General features: G+C 56.5%; 4 protein-coding genes and 4 non-coding genes across 14 annotated transcripts; 7 read left to right on the forward strand and 1 right to left on the reverse strand.

The window, feature by feature from the left end:
- Positions 1-1000: 1000 nt before the first annotated feature.
- RPL23A (ribosomal protein L23a) lies at positions 1001-3982 on the forward strand. The gene is made up of 5 exons (XM_061142928.1): positions 1001-1153; positions 1721-1904; positions 3077-3253; positions 3655-3724; positions 3925-3982. The coding sequence occupies exons 1-5, from the start codon at positions 1123-1125 to the stop codon at positions 3937-3939; spliced, it is 477 nt and encodes a 158-aa protein (XP_060998911.1). The 5' UTR covers positions 1001-1122; the 3' UTR covers positions 3940-3982.
- Positions 1570-1636, forward strand: LOC133058138 (small nucleolar RNA SNORD42). The gene has a single exon (XR_009693247.1). It is a non-coding gene; the product is annotated as a small nucleolar RNA SNORD42 (small nucleolar RNA).
- On the forward strand, positions 2921-2990 carry LOC133058152 (small nucleolar RNA Z17). The gene has a single exon (XR_009693260.1). It is a non-coding gene; the product is annotated as a small nucleolar RNA Z17 (small nucleolar RNA).
- On the forward strand, positions 3506-3581 carry LOC133058139 (small nucleolar RNA SNORD42). The gene has a single exon (XR_009693248.1). It is a non-coding gene; the product is annotated as a small nucleolar RNA SNORD42 (small nucleolar RNA).
- LOC133058154 (small nucleolar RNA Z17) lies at positions 3769-3842 on the forward strand. The gene has a single exon (XR_009693262.1). It is a non-coding gene; the product is annotated as a small nucleolar RNA Z17 (small nucleolar RNA).
- Positions 3983-4420: 438 nt separating the features above from the next.
- Positions 4421-6270, reverse strand: TLCD1 (TLC domain containing 1). Its single transcript, XM_061142926.1, has 4 exons — positions 5884-6270; positions 5494-5576; positions 5317-5399; positions 4421-4959 (listed from the first exon to the last, which is right to left on the reverse strand). The coding sequence occupies exons 1-4, from the start codon at positions 6075-6077 to the stop codon at positions 4576-4578; spliced, it is 744 nt and encodes a 247-aa protein (XP_060998909.1). The 5' UTR covers positions 6078-6270; the 3' UTR covers positions 4421-4575.
- A 2153-nt stretch (positions 6271-8423) lies between these two features.
- NEK8 (NIMA related kinase 8) lies at positions 8424-17235 on the forward strand. Of its 7 annotated transcripts, none has more exons than XM_061142929.1 (15): positions 8424-8562; positions 10652-10857; positions 11082-11314; positions 11551-11682; positions 12139-12347; positions 12535-12614; positions 12697-12878; positions 12974-13124; positions 13511-13587; positions 13942-14059; positions 14723-14873; positions 15168-15331; positions 15421-15579; positions 15764-15922; positions 16316-17235. In XM_061142929.1, the coding sequence occupies exons 1-15, from the start codon at positions 8516-8518 to the stop codon at positions 16342-16344; spliced, it is 2097 nt and encodes a 698-aa protein (XP_060998912.1). In that variant the 5' UTR covers positions 8424-8515; the 3' UTR covers positions 16345-17235. The 7 variants fall into 7 exon arrangements, with proteins under 7 accessions (XP_060998912.1, XP_060998917.1, XP_060998918.1 ...); XM_061142933.1 differs by having other exon boundaries at positions 8464-8562; positions 10677-10857; XM_061142930.1 differs by lacking the exon at positions 8424-8562 and adding an exon at positions 8624-9196 and having other exon boundaries at positions 10677-10857.
- A 610-nt stretch (positions 17236-17845) lies between these two features.
- On the forward strand, positions 17846-23935 carry TRAF4 (TNF receptor associated factor 4). The gene is made up of 7 exons (XM_061142936.1): positions 17846-18070; positions 21054-21105; positions 21675-21779; positions 21849-22010; positions 22098-22259; positions 22374-22529; positions 22789-23935. Exons 1-7 carry the CDS (start codon positions 17928-17930, stop codon positions 23419-23421), a joined length of 1413 nt encoding a protein of 470 aa, XP_060998919.1. The 5' UTR covers positions 17846-17927; the 3' UTR covers positions 23422-23935.
- The last annotated feature ends 1675 nt before the right edge of the window (positions 23936-25610 follow it).

A 25610-nucleotide genomic window follows, 5' to 3' on the forward strand; every position in this document is an offset into this window, starting at 1 on the left:
AGCCCAGAAGAAAGAGTAGCACACGGTAAATCTCACCTTCAAAGGGAATCTCTGATTCCTAGAGAGGAGGGGGAGGGCATAAAGGCGATGTGATGGGGCGGCTAAGCAGTCCCTCAAAGAAGCTAAAACCTGAGCGTTTACTAAACCTTGTAAAGTGTCAGGAACTGAATTTGGGGATGTAAAGATAAGCAAAGAAAGGAAAACTATTTAAGGGGAGGGGACTGTGAATGAAATCATTCCCAAGAAGAACGAGCGTATCCTGGGGAAATCTGAGCGCTGAGTGTTTGGAATATTGGAAGAGTCTCTTCAAAAAGATTCCCAGGAAGACGCATGAAGGCTGTCACAGGCAAAGAGGGGAAATGTGACCACCTCCTCTGACACTTAGCTCCTCCCTTCTGCCTGACTCGACCAACTAATCACCCTGTTATAACTAAGTGCTCTCCCCTCTCTCGACCTCAGTTTCCACAGATGTTGCTGACGGAGTTGGACTGGACAAATCCTGCTCTAACATTCTAGAATTTTGCTTCACTCTACTGAGTCAATCTAACTACAGTATTAATTCCAGTTTGCAGTGGACCTGCAATCCTTCATCCTCTGTGGCGCTCGTGGTAAAGAGCCCACCTGCCAATGAAGGCAAACGTAAGGGACTCGGGTTCGATCCCTGGGTTGGGAATATCTGGTGGAGAGCATGGCAACCCACTCCAGTATTCTTGCCTGGAGAATCCCGTGAACAGAGGAGCCTGACGGGCTACAGTCCATGGGGTCGCCAAGAGTCGGGCACGACTGAAACGACTTAATCGCTTCAGGCACACAAGCACACAATCCTCTTCCCTAAAGTTGCTCAAGATGCGAAGCGCTCAGATCGGCGCAGCCGCAGGTTATACCACTGAAAATAAACGCGTGTCTCCAAAAAACTACAACCCCCATGAAGCTTTAGGGTCTGACAAGCGGAGGGGTGGTGCTAGCTTAGTCTCTCTCGCGAGGAAAGAAAAATTCTAACTACCATTCCCGACGGGCACAGCGCTGCAGATTGTCCAATCAGCTTTAAGTAGAAAGTATCGCGAGTCTTCGGTGAGAGTTGGCTCTATAAGCCCGTGGTAAGAAGTCTCAGAAACCCTTTTCATGAAGATGGCGCCGAAGGCGAAGAAGGAAGGTGTGTGCTGGGGCTGGGGAATCAACAGCTGACTGGCCGAGGGTCCCCGCAGAGTGAATGAACTGGGAGGACGATGGCTGGGCTAACCCTTGCGGTGTCTGCTCCGGAGCAGCTTCTTGCGTTTCGGCAACGCTAAGGAGCGCGTACGCCCAGCCGCATGGTTGGGCTCTAGTGAAGGGGGTTGGGGAGGCAAGCCTGGCCTGTACCGCCTACCAGAGACAGCCGGGTCGTCAGCTCTGGGAAGCTCCATGTTTCCTAGACCTGTAAGGAATCGGTACTCTCAACTGTTTGACTCCACGTTAAATGGGTAGCTGTGCGATGGTATATATAAAACTACTAGTTCACATTCTAGCAAGTGCCAAGCGTTCGTCATTGCTAGTTTATTCCTCATTTTATCCCAAGTTCGTCCTAGAATCGTGCATATGATGGAAAAATTTTAATCTCCTGAAACTTGTGATGTCTTCAAAGGAACCACTGATGCACGTGTGGCCTGGGACGCCCACTCCCGGTCTTGAGGCCGGAAGTGATTTCTAAATCCCTCACCCTCGTTTTCTTTCCTTTTCTTAGCCCCTGCCCCTCCTAAAGCTGAAGCCAAAGCAAAGGCTTTGAAGGCCAAGAAAGCAGTGTTGAAAGGTGTCCACAGCCACAAGAAAAAGAAGATCCGGACGTCACCCACCTTCCGGCGGCCCAAAACACTGCGGCTCAGGAGGCAGCCCAAATATCCTCGGAAGAGCGCCCCCAGGAGAAACAAGTCAGTACTGCCCCTTGTTCATGGAAAGGTGTTTGGGTGTCCTCCATTGGTAATTGGGAAATGTACCAAACCTAGAGTATGGCTTCTCAAAGTCATGTTGGTACCTAGTGTGCTTGTCTAACGGGAGTATGAGATTAATGCCATATTTAAAACAACTCAGAGTCATTGTCAAGGTTAGTCAATTGTTAGATTGTTTCATACATGGTTTTCATTCTGGTGAGTATAAAGTGGAACTGAGTTCCAGGTTTAGGATCTGTATTGGACAGTGAAGACCTGCAGCAATATATAGCAGCTTCTTTTCATTTACTTTCCCAAATGTTTACACTGAAGGAATGGTTAGGGGGAGTGGGCAAAAGTTTAGGGTATGTGCGTGTTCTGGTGTCACACTACTGGTGATGACTAACCTTACAGAGCACAGTTCAGAGCAGAGCCATGGTAGTGGTTACCACCAAAGGTAATTTAACCATTGCTTCCTACGAAAAATGCAGGAGAGTAGATTGTATCCACAGAGAAAAGAACTTTTACCCCCATTTGGACCTAGATGATAGGTGATGAGAGGTTGAGACCTGATCTCTATCTTCAAAAAAGGACAGTGTATCCAGGCAAACAGAGCTTTGCTTCTAGAATTTCAGAGGGAAAGCTGTGTCCTGAGGGGCTATTGTAACTTTAACCTAGGCTGTAAATAAAAAGTTGTTCTCAAGAATTGATGGCTTATCACCCAGTTTTCAGTAATCGAAACAGGGAAAAACAGTCAATTGAGTCTCATAGTGAAGCACCAACATTCTTTGGAACCCTAGCCTGGATTTCAGGATTCCATAGTCTTTTAACTTTGCTCTTGGGTTTGGTTTTCTAACCTCTTCAGTCTCAACTTTCTTTTAGAAATTTGCTCCTCAGGAATGTTGAGGTCAGGTAAAGAATGAAGAGGGTTGGAACTCAAAGATGATTGTTTAATCTCTTAAAAGGATGAAAGCCCTTGAAATGTCACTAAACCAAGGCTCCAGGTCCCCAGGTTTCAGGGTGCCTGTGATGACACTGTTCAGCGACCAAAGTCTGACAGAAATGATTGTTATCATTGTCTGATGCACCTGAGCTCTTTGGGCCTTGGGCTCCAAAAAAGGGCCCATCCTTTTATTGGACCCATGCCAGGTAACCCCATTTTACCTTTCTCCCAGACTTGACCACTATGCCATCATCAAATTCCCCCTCACCACCGAGTCAGCCATGAAGAAAATAGAAGACAACAACACACTGGTATTCATTGTGGATGTCAAGGCCAACAAGCACCAAATTAAACAGGCTGTGAAGAAGCTCTATGACATTGATGTGGCTAAGGTCAATACTCTGATCAGGTAGGTGAGTGGGGCCCTGTGGGATGGGGAGGAGGCTAGGGCCTCTCATCTAAATGGCATGAATTTCCTTGATGCTGCTTTTGGGGTCCAAAGTAGGCTTCCCAGAATGTCAGCTGTCCTGTCTCTAGGACTTAAGGGTTAGTGCTCATTTTCCTGATCCCTGTCTCTAGGCAAAAGCAGGCTCTAGAGTAAGGTACAGTTAATGTCAGAATACCTGTGGTTTGTGGCTTAGTGGCTTCCCTGACTCCCCCTGTGCAAATGATGGGGGGAAAAAGTCACTATTTGTGAGGGGAAAAAAATGACATGAACAAAGGAACCATTGATGCACCAGAAGTCTGGGTGGAAGAGGGTATGGGGGCAACAAGGGGCAGCAAGGATTAAGGCTTCCTTCACCACCCTAGGCCTGATGGAGAGAAGAAGGCATATGTTCGACTGGCTCCTGACTATGATGCTTTGGATGTTGCCAACAAAGTAAGCTTCCTTTGCTACAAACTCCTTAACACTCTCCCTTCCTGGGTGCAATTGATGTGTCTGTTAGTGACCAAAGCCTGACTTCAGTGATTAGTCTTAACTGCAGACTGACTGCACCTCTGTCTTTTAAAAAATACTGTGACATTCCCTATTAATCTTCACATTTCAACTCCCAGTAACAGTTCCCTTTTGTTTTTCAGATTGGGATCATCTAAACTGAGTCCAGCTGGCTAATTCCAAATATAAAAGTTTTCACTATGTATATGCTTCTTGTCTTTATGTTGATTTTTGGTTGAGGGGCCATACTGTGGTACATAAACACTTAAGTAACCAGGCTTGATTGGTCAAGATTCTTGGTCTACTTACCCTGTTGGAACACTCAGCCATATCACTTCACCATACTTGCAGCAGAGGTTTATGACCCAGATTAGAGTTGGTTGTCCTAGGACAGCTACGACTTGACCTCTATCCTGGAGGTAAGAGACCAAGCAAGAAGCTTTACAAGAACACCTTCCTTTATCTGGAAGAGGCTTGGTATGAGACCAATATCCAAAGGTTCCATTAGCATCCATTTTAGGGCTGTGTGGCTTGGCTGGCTTTGCAGTAGCACCTTACCCCACACCCATCTATCTCGTCCAACCGGTCTGTCTGCTTCCCTCACCCCTTGCCCAAGAAAGGACAAGGACTTCAGAGACATTCTTTCATTAGTGTTTTAAATAGTAGGAGCAGGCTTGGTGGAGAGGCTGGCCCCAAGAGAACACCTCAGGCGAGGGGCTAAGCCTCTTCTCCATTCCTGTGAGGCTGTCCTTGGCGGTGTTTGTTGTCCTTGCCACAAATCCCTAACTGCTTTTTCACTCAGTCAAGAACTTGTCTTTGTGTTGGTGGCTGGGGACGCGCTGGGGACAGAAGTCTGAGCGGAGGAGGCGGGAAAAGTAGACAAGGATCATGACATCCAGCATGAGCAGGATGGCCAGCAGAAAGGTTCCCAGGGTCCTCTGGCCTGCGTAACCCAGGAAGAGATGGGTGAGGTAGGCCTGAGGGGCCAGGCGGAAGAGGAAGTACATGACCAAGTTGATGTATTTGTTGACCCGATAGAGGAGGAGATGCTGGACATTATTGATCTTCATCATCATGCGTATCGTGAGGAAGATGTTGCTGACTTCCACCAGCAGTGTTAGGACACCCCCACCAACAAATCTGCTCCAAAAGATGCCTGAAAAGAAGGCACCCATAGCCTACAAGGCAAGGGAGAGAATGGGTTAGGGCCTGGATACCACAGTTTCCTTGGAACTTAGTGGGAATATCCAGGTTATCAGGAGGGATAAGAAGTCCTTTAATATCTTCACTCTGCAACAAAGCTTACAGTGGATTCAACAGTAGTAAATCTTGATCTCTGTTCACACTGGCTGGAAGGCCATGATTGCTGGCCTTAAGTAGTGAACCAAGGGCTCATTCTAGCCCTAAGCACTGTAGCATGAGATGTGGGACGTGGGTGGGGATGGGGTTTAGAAAAGATGGTCTTTACCTTCCAGGTTCAGGTAGCTTCAGGTATAGGCACCAGGCCTATACCACATCCCCAGCTTCTCACTTACCATGACGTGGTGGACGAGGTATTCCCAAGAAGCTCTTGACTGATGGCTAATCACGATATCTACCGTGTCGTGGATGAAATACCCTAGCGGAGCGATGGGGGAGAGGTTGTAAAGGGTACCGAATTAGAAGTTTATCCCTGTCTCCCCACCCATTTAATACCTCCCGGCAAGATCTACCTGCGGAGAAGCAAACAAGCAGGTAGCCAGAAAGCGACCATGCTTTCTCAATCTCCACCAGCATCTCGGGGGTCTGCCATATACTGAAAGAGGGAAGAAGGCAAGCTATCATTTCAGTATCCCAAAGGTCCCACAAATCCCCCTATTACCCTAGCCAGTCCGCTATTGGCTGACGGGGGAGCGAGGAGGGGCTTGGCTGAAACCCAGGTGTGTCCCGTTTCCCAGGTGAGAAACCTCCCCCCTACCCCCCGCCGCCTGGGGCTGCCGCCGCTCCTGGTTGGACAGCATTACAAGCCGATAATCAGGTGAGACTGTCTGGGCCATAGCCCGCCGGTGAGTGATGGAAAGAGGAATCCCCAGCCGCCTTCACTCCCCCAGTCCTTCACTCACCACAGCAGCGCCCAGGTCCCTGACACAATGGAATGCGCGAAGGAGACGAGCAGGTTGTGCCAGCGCCAGGTCCGCAGGGGGTCGGCCCGCACGTGCGAGGGCAGGGGCAGGCGACAGAGCGCGTGCCGGACTGCCCGGAAGGTCAGCGTGGCGCCCAGGAGAAGCGGCAGGGCGGGGAGCAGCATTGGGGGCATGCTGGCCCTCCCTGCCTCTGTCCACCCTCCAGGTGGCCTCCTCCGGCTGTTCGGGGACGGGGCTCCCTCGCGGACCAGTCCACCCTGGATCCCTGTCCTGCCAGCCGCCGACTTCACACACAGGGTTTCGGCAGAGCCCTGTAGGCCCCTTCGCTCCTCCCGTCCCCTCCCCGCCGGCCTCTACCCCCGCCCACAGCCGCCCGCGCCCCCGCCCCGCCCCGCCCTTTCCGCCTGTCCCCGCCCCTCCGGCGCCTCTGCAGCGCAGAGGGCACTAGCCCCATTTCCCCCGGGCCCCCCAGGCCCGCCAGGCTTCTGCGTACTTCGGTCAAAAGGAGCTGTCCTGGGGGCGCCGCCGCCGAGCCACCCCTCGCTGGCGCCTCCCGACGGCCGACGGAGTCCCACTTCGCTCGCTTGGCCTCGCTAACCCTCAGCCACCCTTTCCCCAGGCGTTCCGGCTTCCCAGCCTGGGCGCCTACTGAGAGAACTTTCTCTTCCGCCTTCAACTCTTTGGTGGGCAGAGCGGAGCGGAGCGAGACCCGTCACAATCCACGTCCTTAATCCCTGGTCCCAGGGACCAGCCGGTACCCCGCTTCGTACGGTGATCTCCGCCCGGACCTTGTTCCGCTGGATCACTAGTTTCTTGGGGCCCAAGACGTACACGTTTACCTGCCTCTACTTCGTCCCGCACCGAGTCGGTGCCTAGAAACTGTCGACTAACCCGTCAGCACCCCTCCTCCCAGCCGGCTCTTGGGCTCCTGGGGCCGCGCGGCACTCACAGTCCTCCCTCACAGTCCTAGCTCTCTTCTCCCGGCTCCCTGGAGGCTGGGGCGGGGAAGACGGCCGATTTGCCCAGGCCGCTAGGGTGACTCTGCAGCCAGTGGACTGGAGCAGATGCAGCTGGCGACCACAAGGTGTCAGCCTATCCTCACCATGGCGCGGATCCCCTCCCACCGCCAAAGAAAAGAGGTGATTGTTTGGGGTGGAGAGTTAGCCAGACTCCGCAAACAGAAGGGCGGTGGAGAGCTGGGGGTGGGGCGGAGGGGGCGGAGGTGTTGTGAGTGGGAAGAAATATCAGAAGCCTTGAGGCGCCAAGAGGTTTGGGTGTTTGCTCTGCTTCACCTGCTGACTCCAAGGTTACACATTAACCCCTCTGGGGCTCCTTGGTCAACCCAGGCCTGATCGGTTTCTAGGTGAGAGCACGGAGTGTCACGGCTGAGCGGTTTCCCCCCTTGCGCTCCCCTTTGCTCTCAGGGCAGCTTTGTCCGCCAGCCACACCGGTCTGAGCCAGACAGAGGTTGGGGGGGGGGGGCGGGGGGGCTCATGAGGGGCTCTTCTAGTGGTCATCCGCGTGGATAAGTCTGGGCACCCTTTCAAGGGGCAGAGTAGGAGCTGAAGATAAATACCCCTTTTCTCACATTCCTCGCCCACTCAGAAATAGGGACGCTGTCCCTTAGCTCATCACCATCCTTCCTGCTTCCTTAACTGAGCTTTTATGGAGCTATGGAGCTCGTGAAGAGCAAGAGGCGCCAGGGAGAGACCTGAAATTAAACACACTTCTGATCAAGACCTTAAACAAGTGTACTAACCAGCCCCTCTACCTCTGGGCAGAACCCTTGAACTCGTATCAGCCGAACGACTCATTCTCCCTCTCCCCGATTCTTTCAGGTAGCAGTCCACTTCCCTCCCATCTTCTCCCAAGGAGGTCCTCTCTAGTTAAATGTTGAAGTCTGATTACTCTGCTGCAGCGGCAAGCGTTGTACGTGTGCTCTGGGGAGTTGAGAGTGTTGACGAGCTCAGAGCTCACCAGTCGGGACAGCCCGGAAACCGTGTCACGTCCTCCCTAGGTGAATCAACTTACACAGCTCAGGGTTTCCCCGGTCCCTCCTAGGCAAACACGAAACTAGCCTTGCACCCTGCCCACAGACCGAGAGCGCTGACTCGGTTCAGTTTTGGTAGTTGATCGTTTGCGTGCTAATGAGAATCTGCCCTGTACTTCGAAAACAGCGTGATTTAAAAAAAAAAAAAGAATGAAAACAGCGTGATTAGTGGACAAAGAGTGGGGCAGAGAGAGATCCGTCCTTTCTTCCCACCCTCTCTTGACCTGCGCGGGGAACCCCTCCGATCCAAGGAAGAACTGCAAGGGCCGGATGCGGCCACGTGTGTAGGCAGTGGCTGGTACAGTGCTGACCTTTGCGGGGCGTGCCAAGAAATGGCATATCGCCCTATTCCTTGGACCCTAGAAGGCCGACTGCGGATCCGAACTGCAGAAAGTGTGCAAGTGAGCAGAGACAAATAAGAGGCTGAACCAACACCTAACTCCACTAGCTCCTCCCCGTAATTATCTTGAATGGCAGTGGGCGTGGTTCTAGAGAGGGTGGGTCTGCGCACGCGCTGCCTTTGGGTTTGGGGGTTCCGGAAATGTGACTCTGAGAAATGAGATGGAGAAGTACGAGCGGATCCGAGTGGTGGGCAGAGGTGCCTTCGGGTGAGCCAGGGCTCTGGGGGAGGAAAGCGCTTGGGGAGAGGGAAAATCAGCCCCCCAATTCTGACCTCAAAATAGCCGCCCGTGTAGCCCCTCCCCGAGGCGTGAGCGCCCACTCCGGGAAGCCCCTCCCAGGCTTCCGGCTCTAGTCCTGTTTGGGAAACTCCGCCTCCCAGGAGGTCACGCCCCCAGCCGGCCTTCGCGGCCCCCGCAGAGTTTATTCTTTAATCCTGACTCATTCATTCAACAAATGCTGAGCGGCTGCTACACTCGTCAGGCTTTCGGTGCTGTGTATACAGTTAAGACCAAAACAGGCGTGATCTTCTCCCTCTTGGAGCTTACATACTACCGGAAAATTATACTATAAACAGGACATTGTTAAAGCAGTGATTAACAAACAGAATAGAGTACAACACGAGGGAGTGTTCATTTGGGATGGTTAAGGAAAAGTTCTCTGAGAGGTGAAATTTAAAATCAAGACTTGAGTAATGAGAACCTATACGTAGTGAAAAAAGCGAAGCTTCTCAAGCGAAGGAAACAGCTTTTGCTAACGTCCTCACGTCCTCACGTGGGAAAGAATTCAGAGTATTCAAGGAACTGAGAAGAAGACTAATGTCATTGGAATGTAATGGGCAAGGTAAAGAATGGAATAAAACGTGATTGTCACAGAGGGCGGGAACCAGATTATGGCCTTGTGTGTGTGTGCATGCTAAGTCACTTTAGTCGTGTTCCACCGTGTGTGACCCCATGGACTGTGTCCCGCCAGGCTCTTCTGTTCATGGATTCTCCAGGCAAGAATACTGGAGTGGGTTGCCATGCCCTCCTTCAGGGTATCTTCCAGATCCAGGGATCCAACCCGCAGCTAACTCCTGCATCTCCTGAATTGCAGGCAGATTCTTTACTGTTGAGCCACCTGGGAAGCCCCTATGGCCTTGTAGGCAGAGGTAAAGAAGTTGAATTTATTTACTTAGGGTGTCAAGGAAAAGAGATTTAAGCAAAGGAATGGTCTTGATTTGATTTGCATTTTTACAAAGTCACTGACTCTGCCAGTGGAATTTAGATTTGAGGTGACAACAATGAAAAGGACCGTTTGAAGTCTAGTGTAGTATTTTAGGCAAGAAATGATGATTTGGTCAAGGGTTATAGCAGAAGACACAGAAAAATGGGTGGGTTCACAATATCTTGGAGGTAGTAGAAGCAGGGTTTACAGATGTTAGTGTGAAATGGAAGAAAAATTCTGGCATGATTTTCAGGTGTCTGACTTTAATAACTAGTGGATGGTGGTATCATTTACTGAAACAGGAGGAACTGAGGAAGGAAAGGTTTTGAGGTCAGGGATCAAGAGTTTTGTATTTGTTACATTTTAGAATGCTTGTGGGCCATTCAAGCAGAGATACAAAACAGGTAGTTGAATATGTAAGTCTGAGGCTCAGAGGAGAAGTCTGAGCTGGAGATAGACATTTGATACTTAGATAATCCTTCATTCAGCAGATACTTGTAGAGCTCTTACTAAGTGCTGGGGTACGCAGTAGGCTGTGCACTGGGGCTATAGTGGTGAAGGAGAAAGGACAAAACCCTGCTTTTATGAACACTGACTACAGAGTTGGAAGAAAATAATATAATGAATGGCTCCTGCTGACTGAGTATTTTTGATGTGCCAGGTAGTGTGCTAAGTGCAGAACTTGCATTTTCTTATTTGATCCTCTCAACTACCTTGTGAGATCAACCCTATTTTTTCCAGAACCTGATGTCACATAATTTAAGACCAGATAACTTGTAAGAGGAGGAGCCAAGATTTGAACCCAGGCAGTTAACTCCAGAGTCTGTGGGGACTTACTGAGACCAAGACTAACTTTACGTCTTTGAGCCTATGGTGAAAATGAGTCCCAGATAAGTTAAAAGACTTGCCAAAGGCCTTGCACAGTTTGTGGTCTGTTCTCCCTACTCCTCACTCATGTTCTGTGCACTTATTTAGATGACTTCTTAGTGTAGGTGCTTATTCCCCCGTCCTAAGAAACATCCAGTCACCAGTCTGACCTGCTTGATACGTGGCTGGAGGCTCAGTCCCTACTCCTGTATTCCGTGTCCTCAGGATTGTTCATCTGTGCTTGCGCAAGGCTGACCAGAAGCTGGTGATCATCAAGCAGATCCCTGTGGAGCAGATGACCAAGGAAGAGCGGCAGGCAGCCCAGAACGAGTGCCAGGTCCTCAAGCTGCTCAACCATCCCAACGTCATTGAGTACTACGAGAACTTCCTGGAGGACAAGGCTCTCATGATCGCCATGGAGTACGCACCAGGTGGGACAGCCTTCTTGCATTGGCCTGAGGGCCTCTCGCCACTGGGACAACCCTGATTCCCTCTTTGGAGTGGGCTTGACTGAGGGTCCGAGGTATATAGAGCTCTGACCCCAGGGGTGTGATACTGGCAGACCTTCCTTGCCCTGCCTGGGCCTTCAGTTTCATAAAAGGGAAGACTGGAGCACAGAGAAGCCTGGGTCTTGACGAGTTCCCTGTGGCTGCAGGCGGAACCCTGGCCGAGTTCATCCAGAAGCGCTGTAACTCCCTGCTGGAGGAGGAGACCATCCTGCACTTCTTTGTGCAGATCCTGCTGGCACTGCATCACGTCCACAGCCACCTCATCCTGCACCGGGACCTCAAAACCCAAAACATCCTTCTCGATAAACACCGCATGGTCGTCAAGATCGGCGACTTCGGCATCTCCAAGATCCTTAGCAGCAAGAGCAAGGCCTACACGGTGCCTGGGGCGGAGGGGCCCTCAAGGGTGCTGGAGGTTTTGGGGGGCCAGGTCTACTTGGCATCTCTGTCTCCATCCCTGCACCCCCAAGACCTCGGCCCTTGGGTCCCTGGCTGAGTGGTCCCTCTAAAGGAAACACTTTGGCCTGCTTTGAAGGGACGCTGTCTCCAAGCGGGCTTTGGGGCCAGAGCCTTGGTCCTCCCGCCCCGGCTGTAATAGCAGCTCCCCTCCTGCAGGTGGTGGGTACTCCTTGCTACATTTCCCCGGAACTGTGTGAGGGCAAGCCCTACAACCAGAAGAGTGACATCTGGGCCCTGGGCTGTGTCCTGTATGAGCTGGCCAGCCTCAAGAGGGCCTTCGAGGCTGCGGTGAGTAAGTCCCCCGAAGGTGAACAGCTGGGAAATCCCTCCCTCTGTCTCCTGAAGTCCCTGGCCCCAAGCACCATCATATCTCTCTCTTCAAGCTGGTGGATTACCCCCAGCCAGGGCTGCACCTCCCCTCACACCGTGGGTTCCTGAGGTTAGGGCGTGTGTCCTCCCTTAAACTGGAGACTCCTGAGGGTAGGACTCTCCCATCAGATTAGGGACTCTCCTAAGGGCAGGACTTGAGTTTTCCCCAACAGGCAGCCAGCGGGACAGGGCTGCAGCTCCCCTATCAGAGGTTCTTGAAAGCCGGGTTTGGTTCCCCTATCCTCCTAGGAGTCCCATTAAGACACCCAAGGCTTCCAAGTGAGTGCAGGGCTGCGACCACCCCACCAGGCTAGGGGCTGGAGCTGGGGGTGCTGCTGATTTAAGAGCCTGGCTGAGGCTCGGCTGCCTTCACAGAACCTGCCAGCGCTGGTGCTGAAGATCATGAGCGGTACCTTCGCGCCCATCTCTGACCGGTACAGCCCAGAGCTGCGCCAGCTGGTTCTGAGTCTGCTCAGCCTGGAGCCCGCCCAGCGGCCGCCGCTCAGCCACATCATGGCGCAGCCCCTCTGCATCCGGGCACTCCTCAACCTGCACACAGACCTGGGCAGTGTCCGCATGCGGAGGCCGGTGCAGTGAGGGGGGGCGGGAGGGGGCCCTGGGAAGCCGGGGATGGGGGGCACCCAGGGGAGGTCTGGGGGGCACCCAGGGGAGGTCTGGGGCACAGGGGTGCTCTGGGCCAGTCCTCTCTGCCTTAATGTGGGCTCGTCAGGGAGGGTCCTTGTCCTGACGCCCACCGCATCTGTCCCGCAGGGCAGAGAAGCCCTTGGCCGCTGGGCCACCCATGGCCCCGGGCACTACAGGAAGCAGGACCACCAGCGCCCGGTGCAGAGGTGAGTCGGGCGGGCGGAGCGACCGCCAGGGCCCATGCGGCGTTCGCACCTATGTAACGGGCCTGATGAGCTGTCCCCGCAGGCGTCCCCCGGGGACCACCACGGCCGGCCATCCCGCCGCCGCTGTCGTCGGTGTACACGTGGGGCGGCGGGCTCAGCGCGCCACTCCGGCTGCCCATGCTCAACACGGAGGTGGTCCAGGTGGCAGCCGGGCGCACGCAGAAGGCCGGCGTCACTCGCTCCGGGCGCCTCATCCTTTGGGAGGTGAGCAGCCAGCAGGGGTGGGTCAGAACCGAGGCGGCGCGGGGTCCAGAGCTGAGCGCTCAGGCCCCGCCCACGCCCTCCCCATCCCCTCTCAGGCCCCGCCCCTTGGCGCTGGAGGTGGCACCCTCCTGCCGGGGGCGGTGGAGCAGCAGCAGCCCCAGTTCGTCTCCCGTTTCCTGGAGGGTCAGTCGGGTGTGACTATCAAGCACGTGGCCTGTGGGGACCTCTTCACCGCCTGCCTGACTGGTGAGCCGGTCAGGGCCCTCCCTTGTGGGGACTCGGCTTTAAGAAGGCCCCCAGAGCAATTTCCATCAGTTGCCTGTCATTTGCTAATCACGCTTTTATCTTCCAGGAGGTGCTTTACTTACAGATCTCCCTTAACCTTCCTAGCGGACCTGGCAAGGCAGTTAGATTCCCATTTGCCAGATCTGGAAACTAAGGCTCAGACGCTGTCACTTGTCCAGAGTCGCACACTTGGGGAAGAAAGAACCCTGTCCTTGTCTCCCCTCACCCAGTTCTTCCAGCCCTAGCTGCCAACTAACTTTTTCTCGCTCCTCTAATCCAAGGTTGCACTGGTCTGTCTGGAAGAACAGCTTAAACTGTCTCCTTTCCCTCACTGCCCCCTTCCCCAGACCGAGGCATCATCATGACCTTTGGCAGTGGCAGCAACGGGTGCCTAGGCCATGGCGGCCTCAATGACATCAGCCAGGTGGGTTCTGCCTGCACCCTGGGGAGGAGGAAGTAGGGACATGGCAAGGAGCCCACATCTGAGAGCTGACGCCCAGGTTGGGGGAAGGGGAATCCCCAGCAACCACGGTCCCAGTAGCTTCCAGGCTGCACCTGTTCTGGGCAAAGTCTGGGGAAGTACAGAAAGACCAGGCTTCCCCAGCAGGTGCAGTACATGTGGGGGGTAGTTAAAGAGACAGCCACCTCATGAGAACTTGCAACTTCCAACTTCATCCTTACAGGAAATGCTGAGGCCTGGTGGCCAACCAGGCCCCTTGCCCAGTCTGCCCTTGCTTTCTCTCTCTCTCTCTCTCTCTCTCTCTCTCTCTCTCTCTAGCCCACCATCGTGGAGGCCCTGCTGGGCTATGAGATGGTGCAGGTGGCTTGTGGGGCCTCTCATGTGCTGGCCTTGTCCACTGAGCGAGAACTATTTGCTTGGGGCCGTGGAGATGGTGGTAAGTTTTCACTCTGTTCCAGCCTTTGGAACCCCCCAGCTATGGTTTCATAGCCATGAACCCCCTTCATAGCCATCTTCTACCCCATGGCCTGTTCTCTTGCCCTTCTTTTCTCTCCGATTCATTTGTTCACTCCACAAACCTTTATTGTGCACCCACTATGCACCCACCTTGTCCAGAGTGCTGGACAAGATGAATAAGATTTCGATTTCTTTGGGCACTCATGATGTCATGAGAGAGAGTTCATTTCTCCAGCCATATTTGTTGTGGTCCTCTCTGGGTCAGGCATCAGGCTGGGAATTGAAACTAGAGACTTAGATGGGGTCCCTGTCCTCCTAGGGGACTCAGTCTAAGTGGAGGAGGGATCACAGAGGATATATCTCCAGCATGATAGAGGACAGACCGCCGCAGGGCTCCCCCCAAGGTCCAGAGGTGTGGGAACCCAAGGAATGGCAAGAGGCTCCACTTGGAGAAGAAAGATATGGCATCTGAACAGGGCCTTAAAGGAGGAATAGGATTTTGACCCACAGAGGGGCCAAGGATGGGCATTTCAGTCTGGGGAACAGCCTTCATTCATGCCGTCACCTCCTCTCCATGGGCCCTTTATCCTAGTATCATCAGTCCTAAAACTCAGATGAGCCCAGTCCTGGTTTCTCCTTACAGGTCGGCTGGGACTAGGCACCAGGGAGTCCCATAGCTGCCCGCAGCAGGTGCCCATGCCCCCGGGACAGGAAGCCCAGAGGGTCATATGTGGCATTGACTCCTCCATGATCCTCACGGTGCCTGGCCGAGCCCTGGCCTGTGGGAGCAACAGGTAAATGGGAGCAGCAGGTACCTAGGTGCGCTATGATGGCTGGCCTCCCCCCTACGCCCCCCACCCCTCTTAGCTGCCAGCGTTCCATCTGTCATTGCCTACCTCCCACCAAGGATTAGAAGTGACGAGGGCTTAAGTTGAACCTAGGGTGGGACCTGTTCAACCCAACCTGCTATGAGTTCAGCCCAGGGTGGGGCCTGTCCCCTGGTGCACCAGCTCCTGCCCAGATAGGTGAGGGGGAGGACAGTCTATATAAAGTGTATCAGTTGAACTGGCTCCTGGCTTTGTCCTCAGGTTCAACAAGCTGGGCCTGGACCACCTCTCCCTAGGGGAGGAGCCTGCCCCACACCAGCAAGTGGAGGAGGCCCTGAATTTCACTCCGTTAGGTTCTGCACCCCTGGACCGGGAGCCCCTGCTGAGTGTGGACTTGGGCACTGCTCATTCAGCTGCTGTAACTGGTAAGTAGAACCTGGACACCGTAGGCCAAAGGCGGAATATCTTGGCTTCCTTGGGCCCTTTTCTTCCTTACCTCTTTCTTCTCCTACAGCCTCTGGTGACTGCTACACTTTCGGCAGCAATCAGCATGGGCAGCTGGGTACCAATGCTCGCCGGGTCAGCCGGGCACCCTGTCAAGTCCAGGGCCTCCAGGGCATCAAGATAGCAATGGTGGCCTGTGGGGATGCCTTCACTGTCGCCATTGGGGCAGGTGATTAATGAACATTATGGGGACAGATGGGGGTGTGGGCAGACCCTTGGGCAGTGGGGGGTTATGCTCAGGGCTGCTGAACTCAGCAACCCCGTGTTGGGGCCGGTAGGGCAATCTAGAAGGCTAGCTGCTTGCTAAACTCTGTCTTTGTCCCATTGCTTTCCTTGGGATTCTCTTGGGGTAGAAGGTGAAGTGTACTCCTGGGGTAAAGGGGCCCGAGGTCGCCTGGGAAGGAGAGATGAGGACGCCGCACTCCCTAGGCCAGTGCAGCTGGATGAGACCCACCCCTACACGGTGACCTCCGTGTCCTGTTGCCATGGCAACACTCTCCTGGCTATCCGCCGTGAGTTCTAACTTCACCCTCACCCACACAAGGGTTAAACCAGCTGGCTCCTGCCCATACTCGAATCCCCAGCGGTCACACCCCAAATTGCTAAAAGCATCTTCAGCTCCCAGATAAATGAAAGCAGAAGCTGCAAGGCCAAAGTGAGCTCCCAGGGCGGGCAAGGGTAGGCACTTCTTGGGCCTCACTGAAGGGCTGCCCCCTCTGCTCCCTGGGGATCGAATGCATTCTTTCTCCTCCAGCCCTCAAGTCCAGTTTCCGTTTGAAACTCTGTTTCTGGGCCTGGCAGGATCCAGAGTCCAGGGCCCCGTGTGGGAGAGAGTGGAGGGAGCTGAGGTTTGCTGGAGGCACCACTCTCGGAGGCTGCAGGGATTTCTCTTTTGTACTCCCCAGCGGCCACAGATGAGCCAGTCCCCCCTTGACACATCTGGATACACTGCCGGGCTACCCTGATATTGCTTCTCCTGTGAATGTTCTTGAAAAGTGCAGGCACCACACTGGATTGTATCGTCTATGGGGTATAAGGACCAGTAAAACCCCTGCTCTGCTTTTGGCTCTGGATATGGGCTTCCCTGGTGGCTCAGTTCGATCCCTGGGTTGGGGAGGTCTCCTGGAGTAGAAAACGGCAACCCACTCCAGTATTCTTGCCAGGAAAATCCCCTGGACAGAGGAGCCTGGCGAGCTCCTACAGGGCTATAGTCCATGAGGTCCCAAAGAATCGGGACACGACTTAGCGACTAGACAACAAATGTAAAACTCAACCCACTCAATTCCCCCAACATCCTAGTTTCCCCTCCCCACCCCTTCTTATCTTTAGTTAATGTCCCCAGGGTTCAGCCTGGCTAGAGTTGGAGGCCATAGTAACTTTTGGAAGCAGGGTGGTCTCAGGAGCCTCTGCAGAAAAAGGCTGGAGGTGGCTGTGTGGCTCCACCCAGACCCTGCCCCTTCCCCCAGTTAGAAAATAAGTCCCTGGTGTCTACTGGGAGAGCAGCGCGGTGTTTTGGAGTAGGGCAAGCTGGGGCCTGCCTGGACTGGCCATTCCAGCGACCTAGCCCCTGCATCGCCTGGGGCAGGGAGGTCCCAGGAGTGCTGCCGCCCGCCCCGACTCCTATATCCAGAGGCAGGGGTTTACATAGTTTTTGAGTGCCTCCCTTCACCTGCGGCGGTGCATAGGCTGCAGTACACTCAGAAGATGGCCCCTCACTCCATGCCATTCCCCCAAAGCAGGTTGGGAGAAGGGGTAGCTGGCTGGACCAGACTAGCTTCCCAGATGACTGGGAGGGTAGCGCGACAATAAAAAAAAAAGAAAAGAAAAAACCAGCTGCCTGCCTAGAGTGTGGTCTCTTCACGGGTGGGGGCGGCCACCCCAGGGCTGGGCTGGGCTGGGCTGGGCTTGATCTGGGCAGCAGAGCCGCGGTCCAGGGAGGAATGTGGGCGCAGCCTGAGGCTGGGGCCGAGGTTCCTCTGGCCCGGGGCCCAGCCCGGCCTCCCCGCCCAGCTGGACTCCCCGGATCTGGTTGCTATGCTTCAGCTGCCTAGCACCTGGAGGCTGGAGCCCCGGGCCCCTGAGCGACACGTGGCCCCCGAGACCGAGCTGTTGACTCCGGAGAAGCGAATCTTTGTGGCGCGGCCCAGCTGGTCCCCCGAGGCCCTCCGCCCCATCCAGCGTCCGAGCTCCTTCCGACCTCCCCAGCCCAGGAGAGAAGCGGGGCCTCGGTTTTTCTTCCCGAGGGGAAGGGGGAACCCCTGCTCCTCGGCGGTGGCGAGTCTGGCAGAGCGCCGACCCCGAAGCCGCCGGCGGGCAGGGTGGGTGGGGAGCGCGGCGGCGCGGGCGCTAGGACCGCGCGGGCGCGGCCCCGCCCCCTCTTCCGGCGGGCGGGCTCAGGGGCCGCGAGCGGGCCCCGGCCGCCAGTCGGCGCCGCCCGGAGCCGGGAGCGCGGCCGGAGCGAGGCACGGGCTGTGGGGCCTTCGCGCACCCGGCCCCGCTCGCCCGTGCCCGCCCGCCATGCCCGGCTTCGACTACAAGTTTCTGGAGAAGCCCAAGCGGCGGCTGCTCTGTCCGCTGTGCGGGAAGCCCATGCGCGAGCCCGTGCAGGTTTCTACCTGCGGCCACCGCTTCTGCGACACCTGCCTGCAGGAGTTCCTCAGGTGCGGCCCGGGACGGGGGGAGCGGGGACGGCCGGCCGTGGGGGACGGGAGACGCTGCCCCGGGAGTGCCGGAGCCGGGAGCACGCCTGCCCTTTGTCTGTGCCGCGGCCCGGTGACCTCAGGGGTGCCCGCCGTGACGTCACGGGGCTGCGGTGACGTCACGCCCCTAGGGACGGCCATCCCCCCACGCACGAATCCGTAGGGTCCCGCGTGCCACGCGCCAGGTGAGATGAATCCCGTGCCTTCCCGCGGGGTGGAGGTGGGAAAGGACGCCCTTCCTGACCTGCGACCGGCCCTTCCCCCTCACCTGAGAGCCAGAGCGGCCTCGGCCTTGAACTTTGAATCCTTCTGGGAAGAGGAGGACAAAACCCTCTGTCCCGCGCGGCGCCTTAAGCCTCCGGAGTTTTCACCCATCTAAGCCCTTCTCATCTTTCCGATGTTCCCAGAATGGCAGCTATTGTTCTCCCATTTCACAGATTCAAAGAAAGACTGCGACTTGCCCACGGGTCGCGCAACTACCTACAGGCGCACAACTATCTAAGTGGGGGGGGGTGGGTGGGTGGTGTCAGCACGGGCGGTTTGTGCTCGAACGATAGGGGGAGGACTGTGACGCCCCGATCTTCAGTGAAGCAGGAGTCCGTTGTTGGGTGCCCCTCCCCGCCTCTGGGAGTCTTGGGTACCGCGGATGGTCTAGATCTTCAGGAACGGGCCCGCACCCCGCCGTCTCCCGCCCCTGCTTATCCGTCCCTCGGCTCTTAGGGCCCCATCGAGTTCCGGGCGCCCTGAGCTGTCCTGAGTCTCCAGCCCGCGCTGGGAACTGCACTGTCCGGGGCGTGGGGAGGCCGGAAGAGGGAGCCCCGGATCTTGGGGTCGTCCGCCGAGAGCCCCGGTGAAGGTGGGCTAGCCGCTGCCGTGTGTCAGGAGGCTGTGTGTTGAGGGTTCGCGGGGCCCAGGCCGCGAGAGCACCTCCGGGGCTCGTGCCAGAAAGGTCCCCTGCCTCCGTCCTCCGCGGCCCCTAGCCCTGCGATCTTCGCAGGCCCCTTTGTTTTGCTGTGTTCCCCGCAGCCTGGACCGGTCCTGCCCTCACATATGCTCCTGCTCGAGCCTCGGTGCGGGCCCCCTCCTCCTCTTCCCTCCCCTCCTCCCTCCTCCCTCCTCCCTCCTCCCGTCCGTGTACACTCGCTCTCCTACCGACACACAGCCCCATTGTCTTCTCCCGTGCCCTTCCCGGCCCTCTGGTTTCCAGATGAGGCCAGCTGAGCCTCCCCCCGTCTTCAGCTGACCCACCCTGCCTGCCTCGAGGGAGGATCGGGGGAGGGGGCTGTCAGGCTGGTTTCCCTCCCTTCTGCCCCCTTGGCGGCTTCTACCCCTCCCCCTCCCGGAAATCCCCTCTTCCTCTCCCCCAGCCCCCTCCCCCATCCTGTCTTCTCCCCTGGGCCTGGGCCTCCACTGCACAGCCTGGAGCGCTCAGCCCGGCCTGCCCCCACCCCGCGGCTCACTCTGAGGCCCAGGGAGGGAAGGGCGCTGCCCCGCCCACCCTAACAGCTAGGGTGTCCGCCGTCCTGGGGGAACCTTTGTTCTGGCTGGGCCCCAAGCTGCCCAGGCTAATCTTCAGCCTGAAGCCTGGGGACTTGCCTCAGCCCCCCTCCCTGACTCCAGAACCGCGAAGTCAGCACATTCCTGAAGCAGCCAAGCAGACCCCCCCTCCCCCAGGCCCACCCCTCGTCCCCTGCTCTTGCCAGGGCTATTACTCAGGTTGGTCCAGGAAGGCCGGTTGCCCCGTGGGCACGGGCACACCTCCTCAGTGCCTGGGCATGTATTCGTCTGGGTATTGGCAGCATGGCCAGTAGTAGTCGTGGGATGCGGGGCGGCGGGGGGGGGGGGGCGCGGGGGATGGGTGCTAGAAATTCTTTGACCACGGGGAGCACGGTCTGCCAAGTGCCATCCTGGACAGGGGTGCCGTGTGGCCTCTGCTTCGACCTTCGTCCTGGCCTGCCTCCCACCTACCTACCTGACTCAGAGTTGCCAGAAATGCCAGGCCTGAGGGCCTTCAGTCCTGCTGAGTGATCCTTTGCCCTGCCTAGGCTGCGTCAGGCAGCAGTGACTGATCCTGGCTGGGGTCAGCAAGGCCATGCTGGCAGGAGGAGGCATGCCGCAGGTTCCTGGAGTGCTGACGGCCTGGTGTGGTGTTGGTGAAGGACCCGAGGGCAGCGGGCAGGGTCAGCAGGCTTCAGATACCTGCTGTGCAGTGAGCAGAGTCTTGGCTGTGCTTGCCTGGCCAGTTTTTCCAGGACGAGCCTCTCTTCTGTGTACAAGGTGGTAGAAACCGAGCTGTGGAATCAGGCAGGCGTATCCGGTTCACCTGGGAGCCCCAGTTCTTTCATCTGCCAAATGGGGACACTGAGCCCCTTCTCAGGCCGGTGGTGAGAACGGGGTGGCAGTGTAAACACAGGACCTTGGAGCAGCCTCCTCTTTGCTTTAGAAGACACACCCACCTGGGAGGAGGGGGAGGTGGGGTAAGGTGGCCCCAAGCTGGCCTTTGCTCTGGGTTGTGGGCTGGGCACCCTCATGGGGACTGGGCAGCCCTGGCACTTAATCTCAGCCCATCTCACCCTCCTCTGTGAGCTTCCAGCCCAGCCAGTGAACACCAGCCTGGGGGACTGGGTGGCTGGGCAGCCTGTGCCTTTCCCAGTCCAGCTGCCGTCCTGGGGGGAGGGGTGCCAGCTGCCACCTGTTGGCCAAATGCTGCCTGAGGCAGCTGCCTCTGCCTCCGCTGGGCCCAGATCCTCCCTCCCCGGGACAGGAGCCGGGCTCTTCCGGGGGTCCTGGAGAAGTGGGTACCCTCAGGCCTCTACTTGCTCTCTCCGGCGAGGCTGCCTGGGAACCCATCTGGTGACACGGAGGCTGTTCTGGCTGACGGGGTGGGGCCCCGGGGTCTCCCCTTCAGCTCTGTGACCCTGTCCCCCCCGTCCCCCCGCCACAGTGAAGGAGTCTTCAAGTGCCCGGAGGACCAGCTTCCTCTGGACTATGCCAAGGTGAGTTCACCGTGCCAGGTACAGGTTCTTGCCGCCCTTGGTGGAGGCTGGAGCTGCTGCTGCAGCCATGGGCTTGGGGCCAATGTCAACCCAGTGCTGTGCGCCCCCACAAAGGTGGCCTGTTCCCTCCTACCAGGCCAGTTTGCAAATGAGGCCCGTGTTTGCCCTGGAGGGCGGGCACAATGCCCAGCCTGTGGGGGTGCACAGAGCTTCTCTGTGCCCACCAGAAGTGTTCCCCTCCCCTTTGGGTGGCTGGCCAGACCTGTGGCTGAGGGCCAGGACCCCTCTACCATGGGGAAGGAAGCGGATGGTGTGGGGGCCGCCAGGGGCTGGGCAGGCTGATTGGCTGTCACCCCCCTGCGTCAGCGAATTGAGGACCCCGGAATCTGGGGTTGGAGCAGATGCCACCTGCTGCCCTCTGGGCTCCGAGGGGAGTTTAGCGGGAGAGAGGATGTTCCTGGCTCTGAGGAAGCCTGCAAGCCTATTGGGGGGTGGGTGGGGGGGGGTGGGGGCAGGAACTGGGGACTGTCGCAGGCACTGTCCCTGATCACTGCTCCGCGTGACCCCAGATCTACCCAGACCCAGAGCTGGAGGTGCAGGTATTGGGCCTGTCCATCCGCTGCATCCATAGCGAGGAGGGCTGTCGCTGGAATGGCCCCCTTCGGCACCTGCAGGTGAGCCTCTGCCCCGGGGGGGCGGGCGTCCCGCCCCCCAGGCAGGCACTAACTCAGCCCCTCCCCCAGGGCCACCTGAGTACCTGCAGCTTCAACGTGGTGCCCTGCCCCAACCGCTGCCCCGCCAAGCTGAGCCGCCGCGACCTGCCTGCGCACCTGCAGCACGACTGCCCCAAGCGGCGGCTCAAGTGCGAGTTCTGCGGCTGCGACTTCAGCGGGGAGGCCTTCGAGGTGGGTGGGGCCCCGGGGGTGGAGGGGCGCCCGGGTCCCAGGAGCCCTGAAGACTCAGCGCCGCCCCCCGCCCCCGCGCTTGCGCAGAGCCACGAGGGCGTGTGCCCGCAGGAGAGTGTGTACTGTGAGAACAAGTGTGGTGCCCGCATGATGCGGCGGCTGCTGGCCCAGCATGCCACCTCCGAGTGCCCCAAGCGCACCCAGCCTTGCACTTACTGCACCAAGGAGTTCGTCTTCGACACCATCCAGGTGAGGCCCTTCCTGAGCCCAGAGCTGGAGGGGCTCTCCAGCTGCTCCGGGGCTGCGGGGCCGGGAGCAGGGAGTCGGGCCGCTGACTGCTCCACTCTGTCTCTGCGGCCCTAGAGTCACCAGTACCAGTGCCCGAGGCTGCCTGTGCCGTGCCCCAACCAGTGTGGCGTGGGCACCGTGGCTCGGGAGGACCTGCCAGGCCACCTGAAGGACAGCTGTAGCACCGCCCTGGTGCTGTGCCCGTTCAAAGACTCCGGCTGCAAGCACAGGGTGAGATGCCTCTTTTCTTTCCGGTCAGCTCCCTTCTTGGTGCTTGAGACCTCAGACCTCGGGCCTGAGTGCTCCCTGCTGTGCTGCCCGGAAAGCCCAGTCCTTCCTCTGCTGGCCGGCTCCAGCCTTATCCTAGTGCCCTGTCTTTCCCATTCAGGGCTCAGTGCCCACCACCTTGTATCCACTCTTCCCCTCTCCCCTGGACTTGCCCCTACTCATTCTCCTCTCTTTCCCCCATGGCCTGGGGCTTTGCCGACAGTGCCCTAAGCTGGCGATGGCACGGCATGTGGAGGAGAGCGTGAAGCCGCATCTGGCCATGATGTGTGCCCTGGTGAGCCGGCAGCGGCAAGAGCTGCAGGAGCTGCGGAGAGAGCTGGAGGAGCTGTCGGTGGGCAGTGATGGCGTGCTCATCTGGAAGATTGGCAGCTACGGGCGCCGGCTCCAGGAGGCCAAGGCCAAGCCCAACCTCGAGTGCTTCAGTCCCGCCTTCTACACGCACAAGTACGGCTACAAGCTGCAGGTGTCTGCGTTCCTCAACGGCAATGGCAGCGGTGAGGGCACCCACCTCTCGCTCTACATTCGCGTGCTGCCGGGTGCCTTTGACAATCTCCTCGAGTGGCCCTTCGCCCGCCGCGTGACCTTCTCATTACTGGATCAGAGTGACCCTGGGCTGGCTAAGCCACAGCATGTCACTGAGACTTTTCACCCTGACCCAAACTGGAAGAATTTCCAAAAACCAGGCACTTGGCGGGGCTCCCTGGATGAGAGTTCTCTGGGCTTTGGTTACCCCAAGTTCATCTCCCACCAGGATATCCGCAAGCGAAACTATGTGCGGGATGATGCGGTCTTCATCCGTGCCTCGGTTGAATTGCCCCGAAAGATCCTCAGCTGAGAGCAGGCCAAGCGGCAGGACAAAGGGGGAGGGCAGTGACCTCCATCGGGCACGGCTGAGCCTGGAGAGGGGGCCGGACCCCCTTATAGCTGCTGCTGCTGCCGCCGATACCCCACTGGTATCTGGTACCCCGCTCCCCCTCCCTCCTTCCCCACCACCCTCAGGTGCCTCCTATTGGTGCTTCAACCCTGACCTCTGGGAAGAGCAGGTCTTAGGGTCATCAAGGGCTTGGAAACCAGCGAGCCCCGGACCTGTCTCCTGGACAGGGCAGACACGCCTTGGTGCCGGCTACACTCTTCCCGGGACCGAGGTGCCTGCTGGTGCTATGTCCCAAGAGCCATAGGGGGGAGGGGGAGGTGGGAAACTGAGGGGGAGTTAAAAGAATCTTGTCTTGAGATCTGATTTCTCTTATCCTTTCCCCAGCTGTGTCCCCTCTGGTTATTTATTTACTTAGTGCCAGGAGGGCACAGCGGGGAGCCCTGATTTTTAATAAATCCTGAATTGTATTTATTAACTTGGTTCCACCTGACTCATCTGGGTTGCTTAGGGTCCTGGAAGGCTGGGCCCAAAGGTGAAGTCAAGGGACCTCAGGGGAGGGAACCTGCAACCGTTCTGACCCGATTCCAACGGCGCTCATGGATCGCCCTCTGGTGGAGGACAGAGGGACTGCAAGGGGCTTTGTGTGGACGAGTTGCCTGCTGCTGCTGCCCTCTGGTGGTTCGATGAGGGAGGTGCAGGCTCAACACTATGAGGGCTATAGTCCCTGATTCATACCCCACGAAACACCTGTCCTTTGGCAGGTGTTTCTTGGTCTGATAGTAGCTACCATTCATTGAGTACTTTTGATATGGCAGACACTGCTAAGCATTTTATGTGCATTATTTCACTTAAGTGCAATAGTTAATAAAAGAACCTTTGTGAACTGTGATGAGGACAGTGCCAGTTCCCACCTAGCACAAGATACAGTCGGTCCTTTGTGGGTTCCACATCCTTGAATTCAATCAAGAAAGAGTGAACTGGAAACACTTGGGGGAAAGTTACATAGAGCAAAACTTACTGGCCAGTCATGGGCAAATTTACATGGTGTTACATTGTATTAGATATTATAAACTATAATTTCTTAAAGCATATCAGAAAATGTGTGGTTAGATGCAAATACTATGCTATTTTCTATCAAGGACTTGAACATCTGTGGACTGTGGTATGAGTTGGGGAATTCTTAAACCAATTCCCTGTGGATAATGAGGGATGACTGTGAGCACCTGGTGAATGTTAGCCTAACTCCAAAGCCTTCGAGGTGTTCAAAGCACTGGATTTCCCCATCCATACTTGCTTTTCATACAGGCCTTAAAAAAGGGTGCCTGTGATTATCCATATTTGAACTGATTTCAGTGATCTTCCAGCTATTTTGGGGCAGGGCCTGGATTTTTCTTCCCCTTATCGCTGGATTCTGTTTTAAGCTCCAGCAATCCCTAGAATAGCTTCCTTTAATTTTGGCAATAGATTTGGTTTTGGATCTTTGCTATGCTTGCTTTTTGGCAAGTTACTTAGCTACATGGCATCCTTACTCTCGCTGGTAAAATGAGAGTAATCCTGCTAGGTTTGTAAAGATTAACTCATCAGCATAAAGCGCCTTACTCTTGCCTGGCCCTAAGTGGCCTTAGGTTTACAGGAAGGTGGACGAGGAGGCTCAGTCCCCCCATCTAAGAGGGCTGTGTATGGAAAATACTGTTCAGGCTCAGAGTATGGGAAGAAGTTTCAAAGGCTGTAGCTTTGCCCTCTCTGCTTTCCCAGCCAGAGACTCAGGTGAAGAGCCCCTCTCAGAAGTGACAGGAAAGGTCTAAGCCTGAGACAGCAAGCCTGAGGAACTAACCAACCTAGCCTTCAAAAGGTCAAATTCACTCATGTAGGGAGAGACAAAGCCCTGGCTGCTTTGCTGAGAAACATGACTCTTTCATGAGCTAAACCATCTTGGTATAGTGAGGCCTGAAAGCTGGTAAAAGACCATGGGCTCTAGCAGAGGAAATGCCTTCACTTAAGCACAGACCTGGGTTTCCAGCGCCAACAGGTGGAACCTCTTCTGCATTAGCCTTTCAGCAGAAGCCAGATTCCCCCTCCCCAGACCAAGTCCTCCCTCTGCTGGCAGCACTGGGCCACTGCCCCACTGCAGTAAGTTCACACAGGGTGCC

The sequence above is a fragment of the Dama dama genome, chromosome 5 (genome assembly GCF_033118175.1).
Source record: "Dama dama isolate Ldn47 chromosome 5, ASM3311817v1, whole genome shotgun sequence".
NCBI classification, from domain to species: Eukaryota; Metazoa; Chordata; class Mammalia; order Artiodactyla; family Cervidae; genus Dama; species Dama dama.